Genomic DNA, 20556 nt, shown 5'->3' on the forward strand with positions numbered 1-20556 from the left:
CTCTACAGACAATAGAAATTTAATATAGGGAATGTATAGCGACAATATATTGCGAATGTCTTTGGACACTTGGAATTTAACAATTTAACATGGGTTGCTACAAATTTTGAATCAAGGTCAGGATCTAAATCAATACACTGGTGTTTAAAAACAATTAAGGTCAAACTATTTTCTAAAAAATACCATCTCTTGAGAATACATTTACATTACAATAGCCTGTAATACAAAAATTAAAAATTAAAACTGACAAACAATTAAACTGAAATAATATATATTAAATCAGATACAAGTAAATCAAATATACATGACAAATATGCTTCTTCTTCTCATCCAGCACCTCATCTTACCAGAACATTTTCCCGTTCATCTTCTTCTTCTTTCTTTGGATGTAAAAGGTACCGGTGTAATACGATATGTGTCTTTTTATATGAAAGGGGCACTAAACACCCCAGAACACACCAGTGTCGAAAATTTAATATTTCCCAGGGACACATTTGATACAATTGTTTGACAAATGAACTATATCAAAAAAAGAAATAATTGGCTAGAAGTGCATGTGCGTATTGAACCTGAACCTAAAAAATCCGATTATAGTCTGCCTGTAATGCACATGTACTACGCGATTGTATTACTAACAGAAAAGCTATGGACCCTCAATCTTACCGACGTGAAAATATAATCGAAACAGAACAACAGTTTTGAGATGAAATTGAGAAAAGTCTCTTCTTCTTCTTCTTCGTCATTTTCTTCTTCTTCTTCTTCGTCATCTTCTTCTTCTTCTTCTTCTTCTTCTTCGTCTTCTTCTTCTTTTTCTTATGTTGTCCATGGTGTCTGATGATGGTGCTAGTTCTTCTGCCTACGATGACTACACATGTGGCTCCTGAGTCCAAATCTGGAAATGCACATGAAAACAGATTCGGCATGGAAAGTATGTATACGGGTCAGGGATGTTGCGATATGCCGTTTATCTCTCATGGCTGCGAGTAGTTGGAGGCGGTCATCCTTAACTACTTCAGCAACAATTTGTGGTGATCGTTCGCTATGTAGACCGATCCTTTGTATTTGCACATTTTTCTGCGGTACCCTTTTTCCGCTTTCACTGCTTCACCTCATCATAGAATAATTGTTTTCGTATTCTGGTCTTCTACATCAAAATGAACTGACCATACCATATTAACATGGATTTCCGCAGCAGTACTTCCATATTAGGAACACGGACCTTTTTGAGGATTTCTGGTGGTGCTAGTAAGTTAATTTCGATACGATTACATTCACAGGTACGTGTCAATTCAGATCTGCTTGCGCGGCACATAGTAGTCATAACACGATTAATTCACTGTATTATATAGCTATTTAATAGTTTTACTCAGTGTCGATATTCCCTTATATGTCAGGCCATTTTATTGTAATAGCATATAAAAATCCGGTCCACAAATTATTACTTCTCTGATTTCAAATGCTAGCTCAGTGGTCTTCAGAATTTAACCCTTTGCAGAACATCTTGTTATTCATAAATTATGACTGTTTAACCAACACTTAATGCAGTTGTTATAAAATAACCCAGAAATGTACTTTATAATGGCCATGCATTGATCCTCACTCATATAAACTGATATCATATATGTGATTTGTGACACGGTATCATTGATTTAACTCTGGCAAATGATAAGCCCGTTTACAAGTTTCATTTTCTGTAAAATAGTTCCACATTTAAGGTCTGAGTGTGATATGATAAATATGTCAGATAATGTCAGATTATTCTAAAATGAATATGATGTTCTTCTCGTTCAATAACTGATTTGTTATGTTTGTTTAGAACTCTTTCTCCGCAAAAAACTATATTTATAAGATGTCTGTGAAACCGCCGCATATGTCATCTGTTTTTCATTTTAATGTTTTAGCACATGATAATGATAAAAGCATACATCAATGACAGACACCTTAATCTACCCATCAGTATTGGTTTGATAAGGTTGAATCACATCAGTGTCTCATTGTCACTGATCACATATGTAACATAAAAGGTAGGAATTGCTTTATATTCCCTATGCCACGTGTGGGTATATTATTTGTCTCACCATTTCTTGTTTTTTTTTTTTTTCTATTTTATTTTTATGTTGTTTGACCAATCACTTTCCACAAGCGATTTAAGTTCTTTTTTTAAAAACAAAGATATTGCGCTTTTGGTATCAATGTATAAACGATGTAAATAATGTTCTTTGTTTTTCTCTTCAAAGTTCACATCTGGTGTATCATCGCCATATCCAATCTTATCGATTCGCAAGGATATTAAGATATACGGAGAGTACATCAGACTCGACAACTTGAAAGTTGAGGTTTCCAATAAGCTAACGAAGTATCTATTTACTACCGGTTTGTACAATATCAACAATCTACATCATTTGTTCAGTCCCCTCAAACGTATTCACTGTATACGAATCATATCCAATGTTGTTCTTAAAGTAGGTAATTTAACATCAGCTACAACATACATCGAGGCACATTGTAGTTTTTTCAGTCTACCTTTACTTTCCAGAAACTACATCTCTTTTTTGACAAATCGTTTAGTATTGACATGGTAAAGTTGATTAGCTCTTCAGGTTTAAGGTAAATTCAAACGAATGGAGTCTTTTGTATTTATCCTAATGAATTACGTGATATAATCCATCCTATGTACATTGGTTAATCGAGCTCTCAGTATTTAATAGAATCCATTCATTTACACCTTGTATCGTGATACCAAAACTGCAACTTTCTGCTCAATTCGTAAATGCGTTTATCTCATCTCTAAAGAGTGTACAGTTTTTCAAAATGTAACATCATTGCATTATTTATATTTAGCACTAATCTTCAAATAATTTGTTTGGTTCATTTTGAAGTAGATTAATTTGTAGGATTGTATTAAATCTATTTGAAGTAGTTATTTGTGTTTCCTGTAGCTCGATATTAAGGTGACGTTTCATTAGCAATCTACAAAAGACCTCTGGTACAAGTCAGTGAAACTATATGAGAAAGTAAATGTGTCCAGTTGTATGGTCTAGGAACATGGTGGTACTTTCGGTTTTATGCAGTCGGAAGCAAAGTGATATCAGCACATGCACATATGGTGGTGTTTGTCTGTATGAAGTATATGACAGAATCACGGGACAGGCATTTGATTAAGCAATGAACAATGTTTTATTTGTTTCTTTAGGCGGTACAAGGGTAATACAGCAAATCTCTAACTAATAATAATTAGTACATTTTATAAATATATTATATTTCCCTTAAGTACACAATAAGCTTGTTTTTCACTTATAAAATCCAAGTGACAACTTTCAAGTACGTGTAACCTAACAGCAGTAAAGAAATAGTATGAAGTCTGCATTAGAAAGTGGAAGGTGAAAATATGTGGTCTTGATCTTGCTATATGAGAACAATCAATAACTCGATATCGATTCCAGCCATTGTAACAAATATTAAATATATTGGTATCTATACATTACATTAATACCGTTAAGTTGCGTAAGTGATACATTTGAAAGTTTATATTAACACAAGACACTTTCTCAATGCTTTCTGATTGTCTTCATTGAGTATATTTAATAATGGTGGCAAGTCATTGAGATTACATAGTTACATAACCACACTTTATTTTGTAAACATGTATTAAGATGTAATAAAGTTTAGTGGCTGCAAGTGCAATTAACATAACTGAACACAACTGTTATTACAGCTTCTAAACATTTCTATCCACTTTCATGAGACGATCAATAGTTGTCAGGTATGTATTACGTACTGTGCATATCGTAAATGTATCGTTTGATACACCGTAAAATTACTACACTATTAGTGTATACTATTAATACATAGCTTATTAATGATGAAAATAACATCTGCATCCCCATTGTTTCTAAATATCTATATATCTGGTTTATTATTTCGACTGTAATATAAATTTGAAATTCAAGACTTAGAACTCTCGACCTAAAATGATGATTAATTACTAAATTGCTTTGTTGAAAAAAAATTGGAAAAATGTCAACATTAGAAAAGATTTTGAAATTATATGTGTAAAAGCTATCAAAAATTTATCAAGATCCAAACGTTTATTTTGAAAAAGAAAATTGGCCACCATTATGCACGTGTCCATATTTTTTCGCCTCAAAATAAAGATCATCAATTTGTAATGTATTCGTCAGGTTTAACAATACATTGCGTACTCGCATTCCTTTGGTGTCACTAATCCTAATCACTAATTGTTGTTGTAAAGGTTATTATGTAGCCTAATAGCGTATCGTGTATGCTTCAATTTTCTTTCTCCTTTTCATTTTTATTTGGCATTGTAATTTATTCTGCTTAAATAATGATAAACTTGTAACACACATAACCGACTTTTAACTGAATTATTCCCCGTGCACTTTTGTTTGGATATTTTTGAACGGGTATGAAGATATTGATAGAACTTAATCTAACTTTTCTTAAAATAATGAAATATTGTGTAAATCATTATATTACGGGAAGACATAAGTGTCATAAAGTATGTGCTTATTTCTATTTCAATATCCCTCCCGCTGTGGCAGCACACATTAGTTCAGTTCTCCACATAATTCAAGGAGATAAAATCAGTGGTCCAGAATTAATGTAAATCCCATTTGACGACACGCAACTACGTTCAGGTCTGACAACGTTTGTTGCAATAAAGATGTAACCTTTTAAGAAAAAAGAATTTTTTTGATGAGTATGCACAAAAAAATAAATCCACCTAAGTTAAAGTTTAAAAATCAACTTGTTTGCAGAGAACTATCTGTAATAAAGTGACAATTGAGTGTCTTCAAAGTATTTATTAATATAGCAATTTTGTGAATGGCTTGTCTAATTTACGTTTATAATTTAATAAAGCATGACTGTAAAAGTTGTCAATTCGGATCTGCATAAAAACTGCAAAAATACGAACTAGAGATACAGAGAAATAGAAAAACTAATAGCAATGCAACTAATCAAAGAAACAAAATAAAACTCAATATAGAACAAAGAGTCATTTCATATAATTATTTGCATGATCATATATGTTTTAATTCCAAAGTGCAAACATTGTTTTTATCTGGATCATTTCAGAATTATAGATCACAGAAGGACGAGACTAGATTGGTGTTCAACGCTGGTATGTTTATGGCACTCAGTTGACCCTGTCCTACCAACTTGCTTCATATACTAGTCTACCTGATTACTCTAGCAAGCTCCGACGAAAGTAGAAAGATGAAAATCATCTGTGAAAAGTTCCTGGCTTATTCGGTAAGGAACAGTTCATTTGTTAGCATGGTTTGGTTGTATTTATATCGAGTTTAAACCATGCTGAACAGAAACAGTTTTCGAGTATCCCCACTGCATGTTATCAACATTGAATTTTAATAAAAGTGTGCATCACACTTGTATTAACCAGTGAGCGGAATAATGGTTGATGTTAGAAATTCACTTGAAGAATCTTTAGGAATTAATCCATTTGAACGTTTTTTGGGACATACTATCCGTGAATGATTGAAAATTGTTGAACGAGAAACTTCTTTAAAAAAAACATACAGAAATGAATCTGTTCGACTATGTTTCTAATTTTAAACATACGTTGTCAAAGGACTCTGAATTAGAAAGAACTAATCTGCACTCCATTTAGTCAAACATGAAATCAAGGAATGAGAAAAATACAGACGAAAGTAGCCTGGTGATAGAGTTTAGGCTCTCTTGTCCATAACTCAAAATCCTATTCAGGATAAGAGCTATGGTCCTTATATCATTAATAATCCAGGGAGGCGAAAACAAAAACAACTTTTGCCATTTAAATAGCTTAAAAGATTACGTTTAAAGAGTGATCCATATTAATCAGTTTAATTGTACCCTTTATACCTCACAGTCAGGATTTAAACGGTCGAATGCATTTTGACCTTAGTGACTTTGGAGTAAACAATCTTCAAAAGTCAATAATTATAAATAATCTGGACCAGAAAATTTCACATATGCGGAATGTAAACATAATGAACTAAGATATTGTGTAAATAATGAGTACTTGATTCCATATGTTCCTTACACGAAAATATAATCTAATATGACTTCTAGGATGAACCCTCTCAAACATGGAATGTTTCAGGAAAGAACGTCAGTAATTGTTGAAAAATGATTTCATACAATCAAGTAAAATTTAATCATGTAAATTTTACTGAACCCAGATATTACTTTCTGCATTTGCACCGACCATACAAAAGTGAAAAGTTTGACCAAAAGAATCGATGACTACAATGAATAATTCTAAAATGCAAAATATGTCCCCAAATTTCACCTATTGAAAGGATTCTGCCAAATTATACTCACGGAAATGCAAAGGAAATTTCAGAATTAGTTTATCTAGGTGGACTACATCAATATAAAGTGACACCGTTTGTGTTGAAATTGCAATTTTCAATGTTTAATGAACATGATTACATCTAGTCTAGATAATTGTGATGCTTACATTGATTATGTCATCTTCTACAACAACCCTTCGACAATCTCAATGTGGTTACTTTGACAATGAATTTATCGAAAAGTGAGTTTTGCTATGCTTATGTCATATTTCTAGGACATATTGTGGGACATGGACAAGTTAAACCTTCAAATTCTAAGATCAAGGCTCTCTCTAAAGTTTCTGCACCTATCAGTAAAACTCAACTGATGCAATTGTTCGATAAGACTAGACACTATCGTAAATTTTGTTCCAATTTTTCCATAACTGTTGAAACCCTGACATATAAATGGGGTAGGAAAATCAAGTTTCATTGGTCTTCGAACTATCAGGATACTTTTGATAACTAAAGGCTATACCTAAGAGTGCACTGGTTCTGTCAATTTCAAATTTCAGTCAATCAATTAGATCGTCTATTGATGGGAGTGATGTTGGGGTTCGTGAGGTAATTATTCGAGAAGACATTATGGTGTAGACTATCCAGTATTTAATCTATCAAGTAGCTATGCACCGGAGAAATTGTGTGTATAATTGAGTGTTATGTTATTCATATTGATTTTTGCAACGCTTTGAGGTGTATATTAGTTAAGCTCCTTCCCCCATTATTTAGTGATCACAATACCTTTGCTCTCATTGGCGAATTGAAACCAAAAATCAAATATTGATTAGGTAGAATGTGATATTGCATGAAAATAATATTGACACCAGGCACATCAAGGGAATGGAAAATTTAATAGCAGATGCACTTCTACGTGTATAGATATAGTATATTGTTTCAGGTATACTTTGTGCTATTCATAACATTTCAGCTTATGCATATTTTTATCGCATGTACCTTTGACTAATAGTTAGCACAAAGTCTTATTGCAATATTCTTTATTTTTTCCTTGAAAAACTATCGTTCTATCTCAAAAGGTAGTTATATCTCAAATGGAATGTGACTTCAAATTTACATAGTCTCTTCAGCAACTTCCAGTCGGATAGTCGCCTATGTCACTGCACGGTAACTGCCTTCCTAAAAGTTCGTATTCATCTTCTCTCTGCTTTGGACAGTAGTTCTGACACTTATGAACGTGTCCGCAGTCTTTTGATACAATTGGCGATGTTTGGTATCCACATTATTGCTTTATCATAGTTCAAGCCGTACCTAACTGAAAGATAAAAATTTGTTTTAATAAACAGTAAACACTCTAGATGAGATAATCTTTGATAATGCGTCCCATATGGCTCTGTTATATGACCAATTTTTTTTATTATGTATACATAGCCCAATCAAGTGTCAAATAGATAGCAATCCCCTGTCCAGTCAGTTGTATCCTGGCAACACTCAACTGAGCTAATTTAGCTGTTCATTTGGAGTTGCTTCAACCATCCAAACTTTAGAAAAGTGAGTCTCCGATGTTAAGTGATGAATGATTTATCTTAAGCTACAAAGGAAAGATAAAACTGACGAAATCGTCATTTGTGCACAAAGAATATTTCAAGCCCAATATTTACCAGAATTAAATAATATAAGAGATATCCACGTTAAATATAAATAGTCATCAAGAAATCTTGGTGTTACGTTTCATCGCTGTCTTTTACTCTCTTTCTATCTCTATATTTCTCCCTCTCTCTCTCTCTCATTATTATATCGTGTACAGTTGTATAGCAGCATTCCTGGAGCTGAGACGCATCAGCACTATTCTAAATCTTTTCATTTGAAGCCACAAATACATGTTGTTTGTTCATTAGTACTCTGTAGACTTGACTATTGTAACAGTCTTTTTTCTGGTCTGAATCTGTGTCTACTACGGAAACTTCAAAAGTTTCAAAACACTACCCCTAGAACCAGTCTTGGAACACCAACACATGCTCATACCACACATTTATTCTCAACAATTCCACTCGCTATCTGTACGCAGTGGAATCAAAAAAAAATATCTTCTCTCTGCTACAATTTGTTGACTGCCTTTTGTGTGCTACTGCTAGAAGCTTACGCTCAGCACCATACACCCCTATTCTTAGTATTCCTAATATCAACACTAGCTCCAATGGGCCAGGTTTGCTTGCATATCAGGGCTCAGCTACTTGAAATGAACAACCTTAGTATCACGGACGTAATGAGATCATATTCACATTCAAGAGTGCTCTCAAATAATTTCCACCAGCAAAAATAAATTTACCATACTTTATAAATCTGATTAGTTTTAGATTGAAACTGTATTGAGGAATCATGATGTGTTTTAGGCTATGTTATGTAAACCCACTGACATGTTTTATGATGTTATTTTATGTAATAATTCATTTGTTTTATAGTGTTTGTGGGATAATGTCATGCTTTTTATGTTATCTATATGCAAAATACTCTTATCTCTCTGTATACTAACTTGATGTAAAGCGCGTAGACATTTTTTAAATGATTAAGCGCTCTATTATGTTCTCGATATTGGTATCATCAGTAGTAGTAATAGTACAATTATCGAAGTTCTTGAGATTTGGCGGGTTTTAAGGTATCGACCAATAAATCACTTATATCTACTTTAAGCTCACAGTTAAGATCTAGTTCCTTGTCATTACGCTACATGTACTACATTATAAAACATCAGTGGTCATTGTGCTGATGCTTTTTAGTGTACAGTTGAGCTCTAAACCTAATAACAAACATAATAGTAAGCTTTTAATCGAATAATATTACAAACAATTAAATGTGTGTGTGTGTATATATATATATATATATATATATATATATATATATATATATATATATATATATATATATATCAGTAAATAAAAGTACACATTAGAATGTGATCTTCTTACCTGATTATACGTTCTCCACCATGAAGGAACACGAACAGAAGTAATTAAACCCATCTAAATGCTATCCTTCTTATCAGGGTGATCCCTTAAGTCCTTCAGAGCAGCCATACAAAACCTGTTCAGATGTCTCATTCTTTATTTCATATATGCAGTCGGTATTTTGAGACAGCATGAACATGGTTTAAACAATATTTTCCGGTTTCTTATAAACTAATTCGCATGTATTTGATGCTTTCATTTGTTTAAAGATATCATAATAACTTATTATTATTTATTTATTTTCATGAGGCTCAATTTTTGTACAAAACATTTCGTAGGCACTTAAATTCGGGTTTAGCAAACAAATCTGAAAAACTATGACAATGCAAAACACAATGCTACCACATGATCAGCATAAAGCAAAGACCTAACAAACAAACACTAGCTTACACTGTGGCTTCGCCTGATTGCTGAAAATGAAATAAAGCCGACAGCAACAAAATGAGATGCTACCTAAAATGAAAGACAGTAGAATCACCTCGCTATTTGAAGCAGATCCATGTACAGATCAACTTCAACCACCATAATTGACAATAAATAAAGAGCACAAAGAAGAATTATCTCATATTTCCACAATTGGTATGCTAAATAGGTCATATAGGCTATCACGAAAAAGGAAGATTTTATTAATAACGATCAGTGCAATACATACTTTAACCTTGCAACCTCAGTAATCAAGCAAATGCACCCTGAATTGGCAAGTCTAGCTCACGTAACATCGAGTTAATGATCGGTCCTAAATTATTAGTGGTTTTCGGAAAGCTGGATTTATATAATTCTGCAAGTTGGAGATTGTTTACCTGACAAGGATTGGCGTGTAGCATGAGATATGATGTCTCCATGTTGATTTAATGGATTGTCCTAAAATCAGTGACTTGATATCTTTAATACTCTGTTGAGAGTGGTGTATATATTATTCATTAATAATACAGCTGCAGACAATAGTTCTAGCACCTTGAACGCATGTTTTTCTTTTTGGATTAAAATGCATGAATACAATGAAATGTACTTTCAGGAGGATTTCGATATTTCGATTGATTTTAATAAACACTGAATTTGATTTTCATACTCCTCTAGTATGTTTTATTATTCTTTATAATAATTTTACCATTAGCAGTGTGCTCTTGTTTTTCTTTTCTCTCTATTCTTAACTTTATGAGATGAATTTGCAGTTACTGGATATCTTGACGCTACGTATGCATTGTATGCTTTATAATTATTTATATATATATATATATATATATATATATATATATATATATATATATATATATATATATATATATATATATATATATATATTTATTTATTTATATATATATATATATATATATATATATATATATATATATATATATATATATATATATATATGTGTGTGTGTATATATATATATATATTTATTTATATATATATTTATTTATATATATATATATATATATATATATATATATATATATATATATATATATATATATATATATATATATATATATATATATATATATATATATATATATATATATATATATTATATGTTCTATAGACATTATATGTTACATTAAGAACCGATCGGACGAAGTACTAAAGTAGTATATTAATGCGTCAATTACAATTCAAACTAAAATTAGTAAAGAGGATCTAGACTTGTTAAATATAACAATATGCAATAACGTTGCAAAGAAGGTCACTCTGGATAATACGGTTTATTTTAAAAGAAACTAACACTAAAGCACATACATAATTATTAACAAGATTAAACGGTGAGCATACCCTTAGCATTGTGTGGTACTCTGGTGACTCATTTATTATTGATTCTGTCTCGGTCATGTATCGCAAATGGGTGGGTTTTTTCAAGATACAAGACTTTGAGAAAATTTAGCTTGCTGGCATTCATGTTTGAAAATACCTGTTGCATATTGATGATTATGTTATTGCAGCTGATATTACAATTAATGGCAACGTCACAGCTAACTTCAACATTTGAAACAAAGCAACAATTGGAAACTTCAGTTTCTAGTAAAGCATCGAATTCGACAAATGTGACATATACGAAATCATCCAAGTCAACATCTTTACCAACTACAATAGCACCACTGTCGGCTTCAACTAGAAGGACGTCGACACAGGGTACGTATATAATTAAAGTTATGGGATTGATAAGATAAACAATTTTATCACTGACTGAATCTCTGTGAATTATATACCTTATACAACTGTGTTGACATTCCAAATGATTCAAAACTGGAACTACCAATGTTGAAAATAAAGAGTAGAATGAGTACCAATTATTTTCATATTAATGCCAAAACAAAAGTATATAAATGTCATAGATTCGTACAACCCGTTTCAAATCGTTTGTAATAACTTTGTTTTGAATCTCCTATTTTCTAATGTATTCTGTGATATGCGAATACATTGTATACATGGTCACTTTTATGCTTCAAGAAGCACAAGTAAGCCAGTGGTGAGTGCGACTCTTCGTTACAACTGATAAATATCTCATTATTGTCTAAAAAAGAATTATTTTCTGTACCGAACAATTATTCGTTTTGTCCATGCGACTGACCCCCAAAAGATTAGTTTCGCCAAGTTTTCGTTCTCTACGTTCGTTGATGACATCATTAATATTAATTGTTCCTATTATTACAGAGCTAATAATAATAGGATGGTCAATGATCAATGACATAATTATGCGTCGGGAAACAATGTTTGTTCATGAGATATGCATTTATATTCCTTGTGTCTTGTCATCGCTTTCTGCTATCGGATAACACATGTATTGTGCAACCATTGTAATCGGTTGATCACATATAGAGAACGAAATAAGCAATTTTAGTGGAAGGTTTAATTTCACTTGATAGGTATTGATTCGAAATCGATTAGACCACAAACACCTTTACTTTAAAGTATATTTAATAGACTTTGATATGGATGTCATTCAGCATTTACTTGACATTGATATAATTTGTCAGAAAATAAACACAATTAACAATTATAAGTTTGATCGGAAATAATATTTAATGATATTCAACATTACACAAAGATATTAACCACTATTAAGACATTTGTTTATATTTGTCAGAACTAGTTCAGAATATAAAAGTTTATACGGACCTAGAAAATAAACAAACACGGTACGGTTTTCCCGTATGGCATAGATTCTGAACTAAATATTAAGTAAAACATGTGAATCATTTGGATAGATACAGTCTAATAACAACTGAAGATATTGAAAATAAGAAATGCAGTTTGGCACACTTGGCGATTTGTCGTTGTATCAGTTTGTGAATCCAGGTTCTTACGTGTATTGAAACGGTACAGCGCAATGAAAAAGCTTACAGCACATAGTTACTACAGAATAAAATGACAACTGTTCCACGGTATGCATCTCTGCTCATGGAAGACTGACCCTAGTTCATAAATTGGAAACTGTCCACAGCGCAACCCTTAAACCATATGCACTTTCTTGATATTACAAGGGCGAGTAGTTAAACCCTGGTACCCTTTTGTGTAGTCATGTTTGGAAACCAAATATATTTGCTCCAAATTAAGCTGCGTAGAACAGTGCTTAAGGTATCGTACGGGTGATCAAAAGATTGCAGGTTAGATTCCGAGCTTCTGAACAACTTAGTATAGACAACCAAATTTCCCTGGATATTTTAAGACAAGGGGTTTCTTTTCTTTTAAAAATTAATTTTGCACATGCTTCAAAAAAGGAAATGTTGGGTTATGATATACTCAGTATATCCCCAGTTAAGCTACCTACCGTATTATCAGTTCATGAAGAGCATGTGATGTCATCAACTTATTGAGAAAGATCGTATGTCATGCCAACTATATTTATTCCACTAATCCTTTAATTGTTTTGTATCATGTGAGTTAAAACCTCTGCACTCACGATAAACAAATTGTGGGAATAAGGGGTTATATGTCAACGCCGAACCAGCTGGAAACAAATTTAAGTTTAAATTTTCCTTTACTCTTTGCACATATTCAGGTTCTTTAATTAATGATTTATTAAATTTACAGTAGGTCTTTTGTTTGCTTACTTACTTTTTTGACGAAACAAGCTTCATTTTTACAATAATCAGTTCTAATTAAAACAGAATCATTTTTAAAGTGCAATATATGTTTTTATCTCAAGGATAAAATCTCGACTGGCTCTATTTGGTCCATAGCTAATAATAAGTCAAAATCTATAGTTTCCAATGGTTATACAAGAATACCTCTTGGATTTTTGTAGAATATGAGGTGAAAAACAATCATACTACTAGGCTGCCCGTATGGAATTTTTACATTGTTTAATAAAGTGAGTGTCTTGAAGAAAGCATATTGAGACAATTTTATACCTCAGATAATTAAATACATATCTTCTTAAGATCCTCCGAAATTCAACGTAGCAATTTTTATTGCCTCTTACATCAAAAGATTTATAATATTCCTTTTATTTTTGTGTGTAGATACCATAACAAGCTTGTAAAGAGTTGATCTCGTAAATAAACATTGCCCACTGTTGTCGTCTAACGATATTATTTAATATTGTACTATATTATGAATACTCCAAAGAAAAGGCTGATGTTGATGTGGTATACCAACCAATAGTGAGTGGTTGTCACGGAATTATATAAATTATTTTATTTATTATATACGTGTACTCGGGTTTCGTTTTTATGTGTACAAAGATACCCGCGAGTAATTTATGTATATTCCGTTGTATTTCGAAATAGTGAGTTCGGTTCATCCTATGCCGCTAAGTGAATGAGTAATTTTGGAAGGTGTCCTGTCCACTGGTAAAGAATTGCGTTTGGTACATATATACGTACTAATCTGAGTTAAAAGCGAAAGCCTTGAACTTCACACCAACAAATTATACAACTCATGGTATTTGGAACAGTATTGAAATCTTTTAAGATGAACTTGGTTAAATATGGTGACACTTGCAATTGCTTACGTGCAGGTCAAGTAACAGATATTTTCTTCATAAACTAGATAATAGCTCTTTATACTAATCACTGGCAGCCATCATCACCAATTTACCTCACAAATGAGAATTACAATTAGTTTTATGGGATCTGATTTAATTTAAACTTGAGTGTTGTTTTACTACTTTAAACATCTCTCTCTCTCTCTCTCTCTTTGTGTCTCTCTCAAAATCAAAAAGCCTTCTACCATCATAATAAGACCAATTTGTCATTCTTATAACATATATACCATATTGCAAGTTCTAAGGAATAAAGTCTCTCGTACACTAAGCTAGGCTTGCGTCACTCCTAAATTTCGACATCCAGAAATATGAAACAAATCGAAATAGGTTTTATGTTTCCACCATAGACTTCATTTTTTTTACATAAAATAAATGGTTCAATGTAGATTGCTCCAAAAACAATTCAATGGCATGGATAACTATATGTCATGTGGTTAGCCAAGTGTTTGCAACATTCTCTTTGGCTGAATTGATGTTAATTGTTCATGTAGTCATACACAGTTAGGCAAGTATAGAATGGTCGGTTTAGAATACATTTTAAACTAGTCACGGTCTGTATAAGGTAGAAACGAATCATTTTGTGTGTAAGATTGATACAACAAACCATATTCATACAAGACATTGTTAAGCAACAAAGCCAGAGATGTAACTCGATTATATAAATAAACTGCTTGCAATATTTCTATGAGAACGCTAACTATGAAATTGTTTAGAAACTCATTAACACGTCATTTGATATTACATTTTATTTCTTTAAAATATGATTACTATATTATACCTTGGATTATATCTTTTGATGCTGTCCCGGAGGAAAGAGGCAACATAATATGTTTATTTATGATCAACATTTCATGGTGAATTTACTTTCTTTTTTGGTCGGGGGAAATATAGTTAATGAAATTTTAGACGATCCTTATTTGCGCGTTCCGTTGCTGTCTTTCCTCTATCAAACACAAAAAATATGTGTGAACTAGTGTACTTTTGTTCTCCCTTCTTCAGTAGGAAACATTTATCTCCAAAGAACTGCACCAAAACAATCGTTTGACTGTGTGACAAAGATAAAACATAAAATTAAATCGACAATTGATGAGCGACAAAGACGCCGATGTCATTTGTGTATAAAGGTCTGTATACAATATATATTAGAGAATAACAGAATAATGCCATTAAATATAAACACTTAAGTACTGGCTACACAGATTGTGAGCCTCAATATATATACATTCTTAATCTCTCAAGACCAAACAAAAATCAAAAGAAATTATAAATCTACTCTTAAATGTTATTTTTGCTTTTAATGATTTAATATTACAGCTTCCCTCCATCGTGTCGGAAAGAATAACAAAACAGTGAACCATCATTCGTTTACAGTTTCTAAATCAAATAATTTAATTTCCTACATTTATGTGTCAGGATAGACTGAAAATATCAATTTCAAGTGGTAAACCTTATCTGTGCTTGCACTCGATGTCTTTCAACAATAAAATATATGAACCAGTGGTTCATAAAGTAGGTGGTACCTATACTGTTATTGGAACATGATGCAGTTGAAGCATCGAAACAGCGGGATGAATTGAACACAGTTTGTGCTACACCCATTCGCAAATATATAATGCATTAGGTTTAAACGGCAATTCATATGTGTGCATGATTCATAGTCTTTCGATAAAGAGCAGTCTACTTATATTCCTTACAGTACTACATATGCATGTGTACCTTTGAACCAAGTAACCTCTCAAATTCATGCAAAATCCCTTGTATGGTTTTCCTTTACTGCCCAATGAACCAAAGTGTCTCAACGCAACGTCACTTAATACATCAACTGTACAAGTATTTTGACAGAATACGGGAGATCCAACACACGTTCAAATTCAATTTGATGGTAATCGTTCGTATGATAATGTTTCCGAGAACATTACCTGTACTCCATTAAAAAAAACTCCAGCTACGTGATCAGCAAACGTTCCGCCGGGTCCAGGTATAACATCGCCATATTGGCTTCTTCACGAGGAGTTCAGAATTCTATATCCTCCTCTCTATATGGAATAGCGACTGAGTACTTAGTATTCTTTCAAAATAATTGATAAATAGGAGCCTGACAATTCACCCAAGTCAACTATTTAAAGATTGGAATGTATCAAAGAAAGTGTCAGTCAGCAATGTCTAGAACATGAAATTGCTAACTAACAGCTATAACGTTAATTAGAAACGTATTGCGAGTATTTGGTACACCGATATTGAGACTCAAAAACATATACAATCTCACCGCATATCTACCAAACACAGAGACTACAAAGCATTTTGCCTATATGCCACCATTCAATAATGTGCTTCTTCAAGAGGAGTTCATAATTCAAAGTCCTGTCCATTATATCGAATAGCAAGTGAGTACTGTAATATTTTTCTTTCAAACTGTCTGATCAACGGACATTGACAAGTCATCCTATCATGTATTTAAAGCCCAATATTATCAAAGCAAGAGTCTTACAATATGATCTAAAATATTTACGTCACAATAACAGCTATGATATTCATTAGAAATTAACTGCAAGTACTTGATGCACATATTTTGGGTATTAAGTATTATTATATATGGTTTCAGTGTATCACTACCACATATAGAAACCACAACCATTCTTGGCCCTGTATGACCGTTCAATGTTGCATTTACTTTTGACTGAAGGTTTATTATTATATGAATTGGTTTTCACAACTTCTACTATTCTAGTGAGCCACTGCAAAAATACGGTACACTGATTTAATTGTGGAATAGATATTGCATGTTCATTTCCCACGCTTGATGGTGGGCAAATGTTCAGTGTCTCCGTTGTCAATGGCAATAGGTACTGGTATATTGGCAATAGGTAAAGGTATTCTTTCAAAATACCTGAAAATTCGAAGACTGACAATTCATCCAAGTCAAATGTTTAACGAATGGAAAGTATCAGATAAAATATCATTCAGCAATGTCTAGAACATATAGTTTGAACATAACAGCTATGCCATTGTAAATACTTTCTACACAGATAGTGAGCCTCAAAACATATACAATCTCATTGCATCGCTACAAAACACAGAAGCTAAAGTGGTTTTTCATATATACGACCGTTCAATACTACCTTTACTTTTTAATATGTTCGAATTTCTATGATTCAAATGAGAAATATAAAAACAGTGTGTACTGATTGTACTGAAGGATCGAAATAGCAAATTAGTTTAGCACAAGTTCTGTTGGGCAAGTGGGGATATATTAAATGTATTAGCTTTATACGACAATCCGTATGTGTTCATGATTCATTGCCTTCCACCATCAAAGATGGAATATATACATAATAGAGCGCAATCTGTTTCTTCCCGCTACAGTAGGAGATGTGTTGGTCTAAGTTTGGATACATGAACTTCCTAGATTAATGCAATATGAAACTATTCATTTCCTTTAGTGCTCAACGAACCACGATGTGTCAAGGTAACGTCACTGAATACATCAGCTGTGCAAGTATTTTGGACGAATACGGGAGGTGCAACACACTTTCAAATTCAACTTGATGGGAATCGTTCGTATGCTAATATTTCCGAGAACGTTGCATGTTCTCATTCAACACACTGCAGTTACGTGATCGACAAACTCTCGGCCGGATCTGGACATAACATCTCAATCTCTGCTTCTTCCGGAGGAGTTACGAATTTCATATCCTGTCCATTACATGCAATAGCGAGTGAGTACAGTAATATCTTTCTTTCAAACTATCGGATAAACAGACATTGACAAGTCAAACAATCATGTATTTAAACCCGAACATTATCAAAGCAAGAGTCTTACTATTGAACCTAAAACATTTAGGTCACAATAACAGCTATGATATTCATTAGAAATTAACTGCAAGTACTTGATGCACATATATTAGGTATTACACAAATATATACGGTTTCAGTGTATCTCTACCAAATTCAGAAACCACAGCCATTCTTGGCTCTGTATGCCCGTTCAATGTTACATTTACTTTTTACTAAAGGTTTATTAAATTATGAACTGGGTTTCACAACTTCTACTGTTCTAGTGAGCAACTGTAAAATAATGAACACTGATTTAATTGTTGGATATATATTGCATGTTCATTTCCCTTGCTTGATGGTGGGACAAACTTCAGTGTCTCAATTTTCAATGGCAATAGGTACTGGAGCACGACTCGTTGTCTGTCCACCATCACAGAGGCAAACATGTATGAAAGCAATTAATCTGCTTATTCTCTTTACAATAGTAATGTTTGTGTACGTTTGACTATTGACCTTCTCATATTGACGCAATATTGCATGTGTTACTTTATTTTAGTGCCCAACGCACCAAAGTGTCTCAACGCAACGTCACTTAATACATTATCTGTGCAAGTATATTGGCAGAATGCGGGAGGTGCAACACACTTTCAAATTCAACTTGATGGTAATCTTTCGTATGCTAATATTTCCGAGAACATTGCCTGTCATCCTTCAAAAGACTGCACCTACGTGATCGGCAATCTTTCTGTCGGATCAATATATAGCATAGCAATCTTGGCTTCTTCAGGAAATGTTCAGAAATATATATCCTGCTCATTATATGGAATAGCGAGTGAGTACATAATATTATTCTTTCAAAATACGCGATAAATCGGAGAATGAATGGGAAGTAATAAATGAAATTCAACAATGTCTAGAATTTTGTGGAATTACTGAGAAAATGTTGAACTGTGCAACTCGAGGTTCAGTCAAACATGCATCTATTGTCATGTTTTATATAAATCAACGTCTATTCAGGGAAACAAACATTTGATGATGCGCAAACATGACAAGACACACAATACGTATATCAGTAGCAGTCGTGTGACAATAGCACAGACGTGACTCGAATACGGTATAAACGCTTATCAAGGTTGCAGCTATGGTGATGACTTTTTTAACTCCTAATACGTACACATGCAGTCCTAATTATTATAAACCTAACACAGAATCTACACAAGTATTCCCAATTGTATAAGTGGGTTTGATATTGTCTTCATATTTGTAATATATTATTATTTATAATTTAGACAGTGTATTGGAGTAATAAGAAAACGGTATACCCTTGTTGAATTTCAAGCGCTATATTACGCATGTTTAATTTTCAACACTTCGTGATTTTGCAAACATTCCTTACAAAATTATTATAAATCAATCCTTGTTTTTTCCTGCATACAACCTTTTTCCACAATCAAATATAATATGCATGGCAGAGCATGACCTGTTTCATCTCCTTGTAGTAAGATATAGCTTGGTCAAAAATAAAATTAGAGCCCACCTTTATATTTCGCTTAGTTCTCAACCTAACAAAGTGTTCTAGCTAACCTGAACCAGGCCATGCTTATCTAAACCAAAAACAAGTACATTCTTTTAGCTCTGAAATAATAATACCTTCGACAAAGTTTTCAACGTGAACGATGATTACTTGAATTCCATGTATATAAAGGTACGATCAAAAACATCTCATGTTTGGATCATTTTCTTCTGAAGCTCGAGCTATCTTAATTCTAATTTCATTTGGGTTTTCATCTCCAACTCTTCAAATTTCGTATCCGATGCGGATATATGTGTACTAATTAGACACAAAGCACCTATATCCAAAATATTCTTTTCCACCAAAAGCTGAATCAAAATATTTTTCTTGTTTTATCGCCTAGGTACAATAATTCTTCTTTGCCAAAAAAAATCAAAGGGCACTTTCAAATTACCATTGACGATTTAAACAAATATTTCCTACCAAATTAGATCTAAACACAGCAGTAAATCTTTCAACAGAATGAAACTAAAATAAGAATGAACAATTCTTACTTATTTTATGTTATAAACATCCAAAAGATTCTATCTCGCACTTTATCAACAACTGATTGATCTTACAATACATCCTGACTTGAGCTATGCTGCAACACAACTCATTCATCCCAATGAAAATTACACCAAACTGTAACATATTCATTTTACAGAACGTTGTATGGTCATCATCAAGGCTAAATACAGAACTCAAACCCAAGAAAACGAATTATTGATAGCTTTGACTACATAATCATCCTAAAACATAATCTACACACATAGACATAAAAATGCAATGTAATATTTTGATAGCAAATGATTATTACAGTCCACACAAATAGACAAATGTTAATCACACAATTTTGATATATATGAAAGTATTGTAATATATACATATTGATAACGTATATAAAGTTGATGATCCGTATGGTTCTGC

General features: G+C 32.6%; 1 protein-coding gene across 1 annotated transcript in view; it reads left to right on the forward strand.

Annotated features, from left to right (window-relative positions):
* Positions 1-1868: 1868 nt before the first annotated feature.
* The window catches only part of LOC149772929 (uncharacterized), a 33671-nt gene continuing 14983 nt past the window's right edge, over positions 1869-20556 (forward strand). The window contains exons 1-5 of the mRNA XM_089947096.1: positions 1869-2373; positions 5098-5274; positions 11254-11443; positions 17741-18016; positions 18631-18906. Coding sequence (XP_089803222.1) covers positions 5239-5274; positions 11254-11443; positions 17741-18016; positions 18631-18906 — 778 coding nt within the window. The 5' untranslated portion in view covers positions 1869-2373; positions 5098-5238. The remainder of the gene's footprint in view (positions 2374-5097; positions 5275-11253; positions 11444-17740; positions 18017-18630; positions 18907-20556) is intronic.

The sequence above is a fragment of the Sinohyriopsis cumingii genome, unplaced genomic scaffold (genome assembly GCF_028554795.1).
Source record: "Sinohyriopsis cumingii isolate HCF-2022 unplaced genomic scaffold, ASM2855479v2 utg000972l, whole genome shotgun sequence".
Classification (NCBI taxonomy): Eukaryota; Metazoa; Mollusca; class Bivalvia; order Unionida; family Unionidae; genus Sinohyriopsis; species Sinohyriopsis cumingii.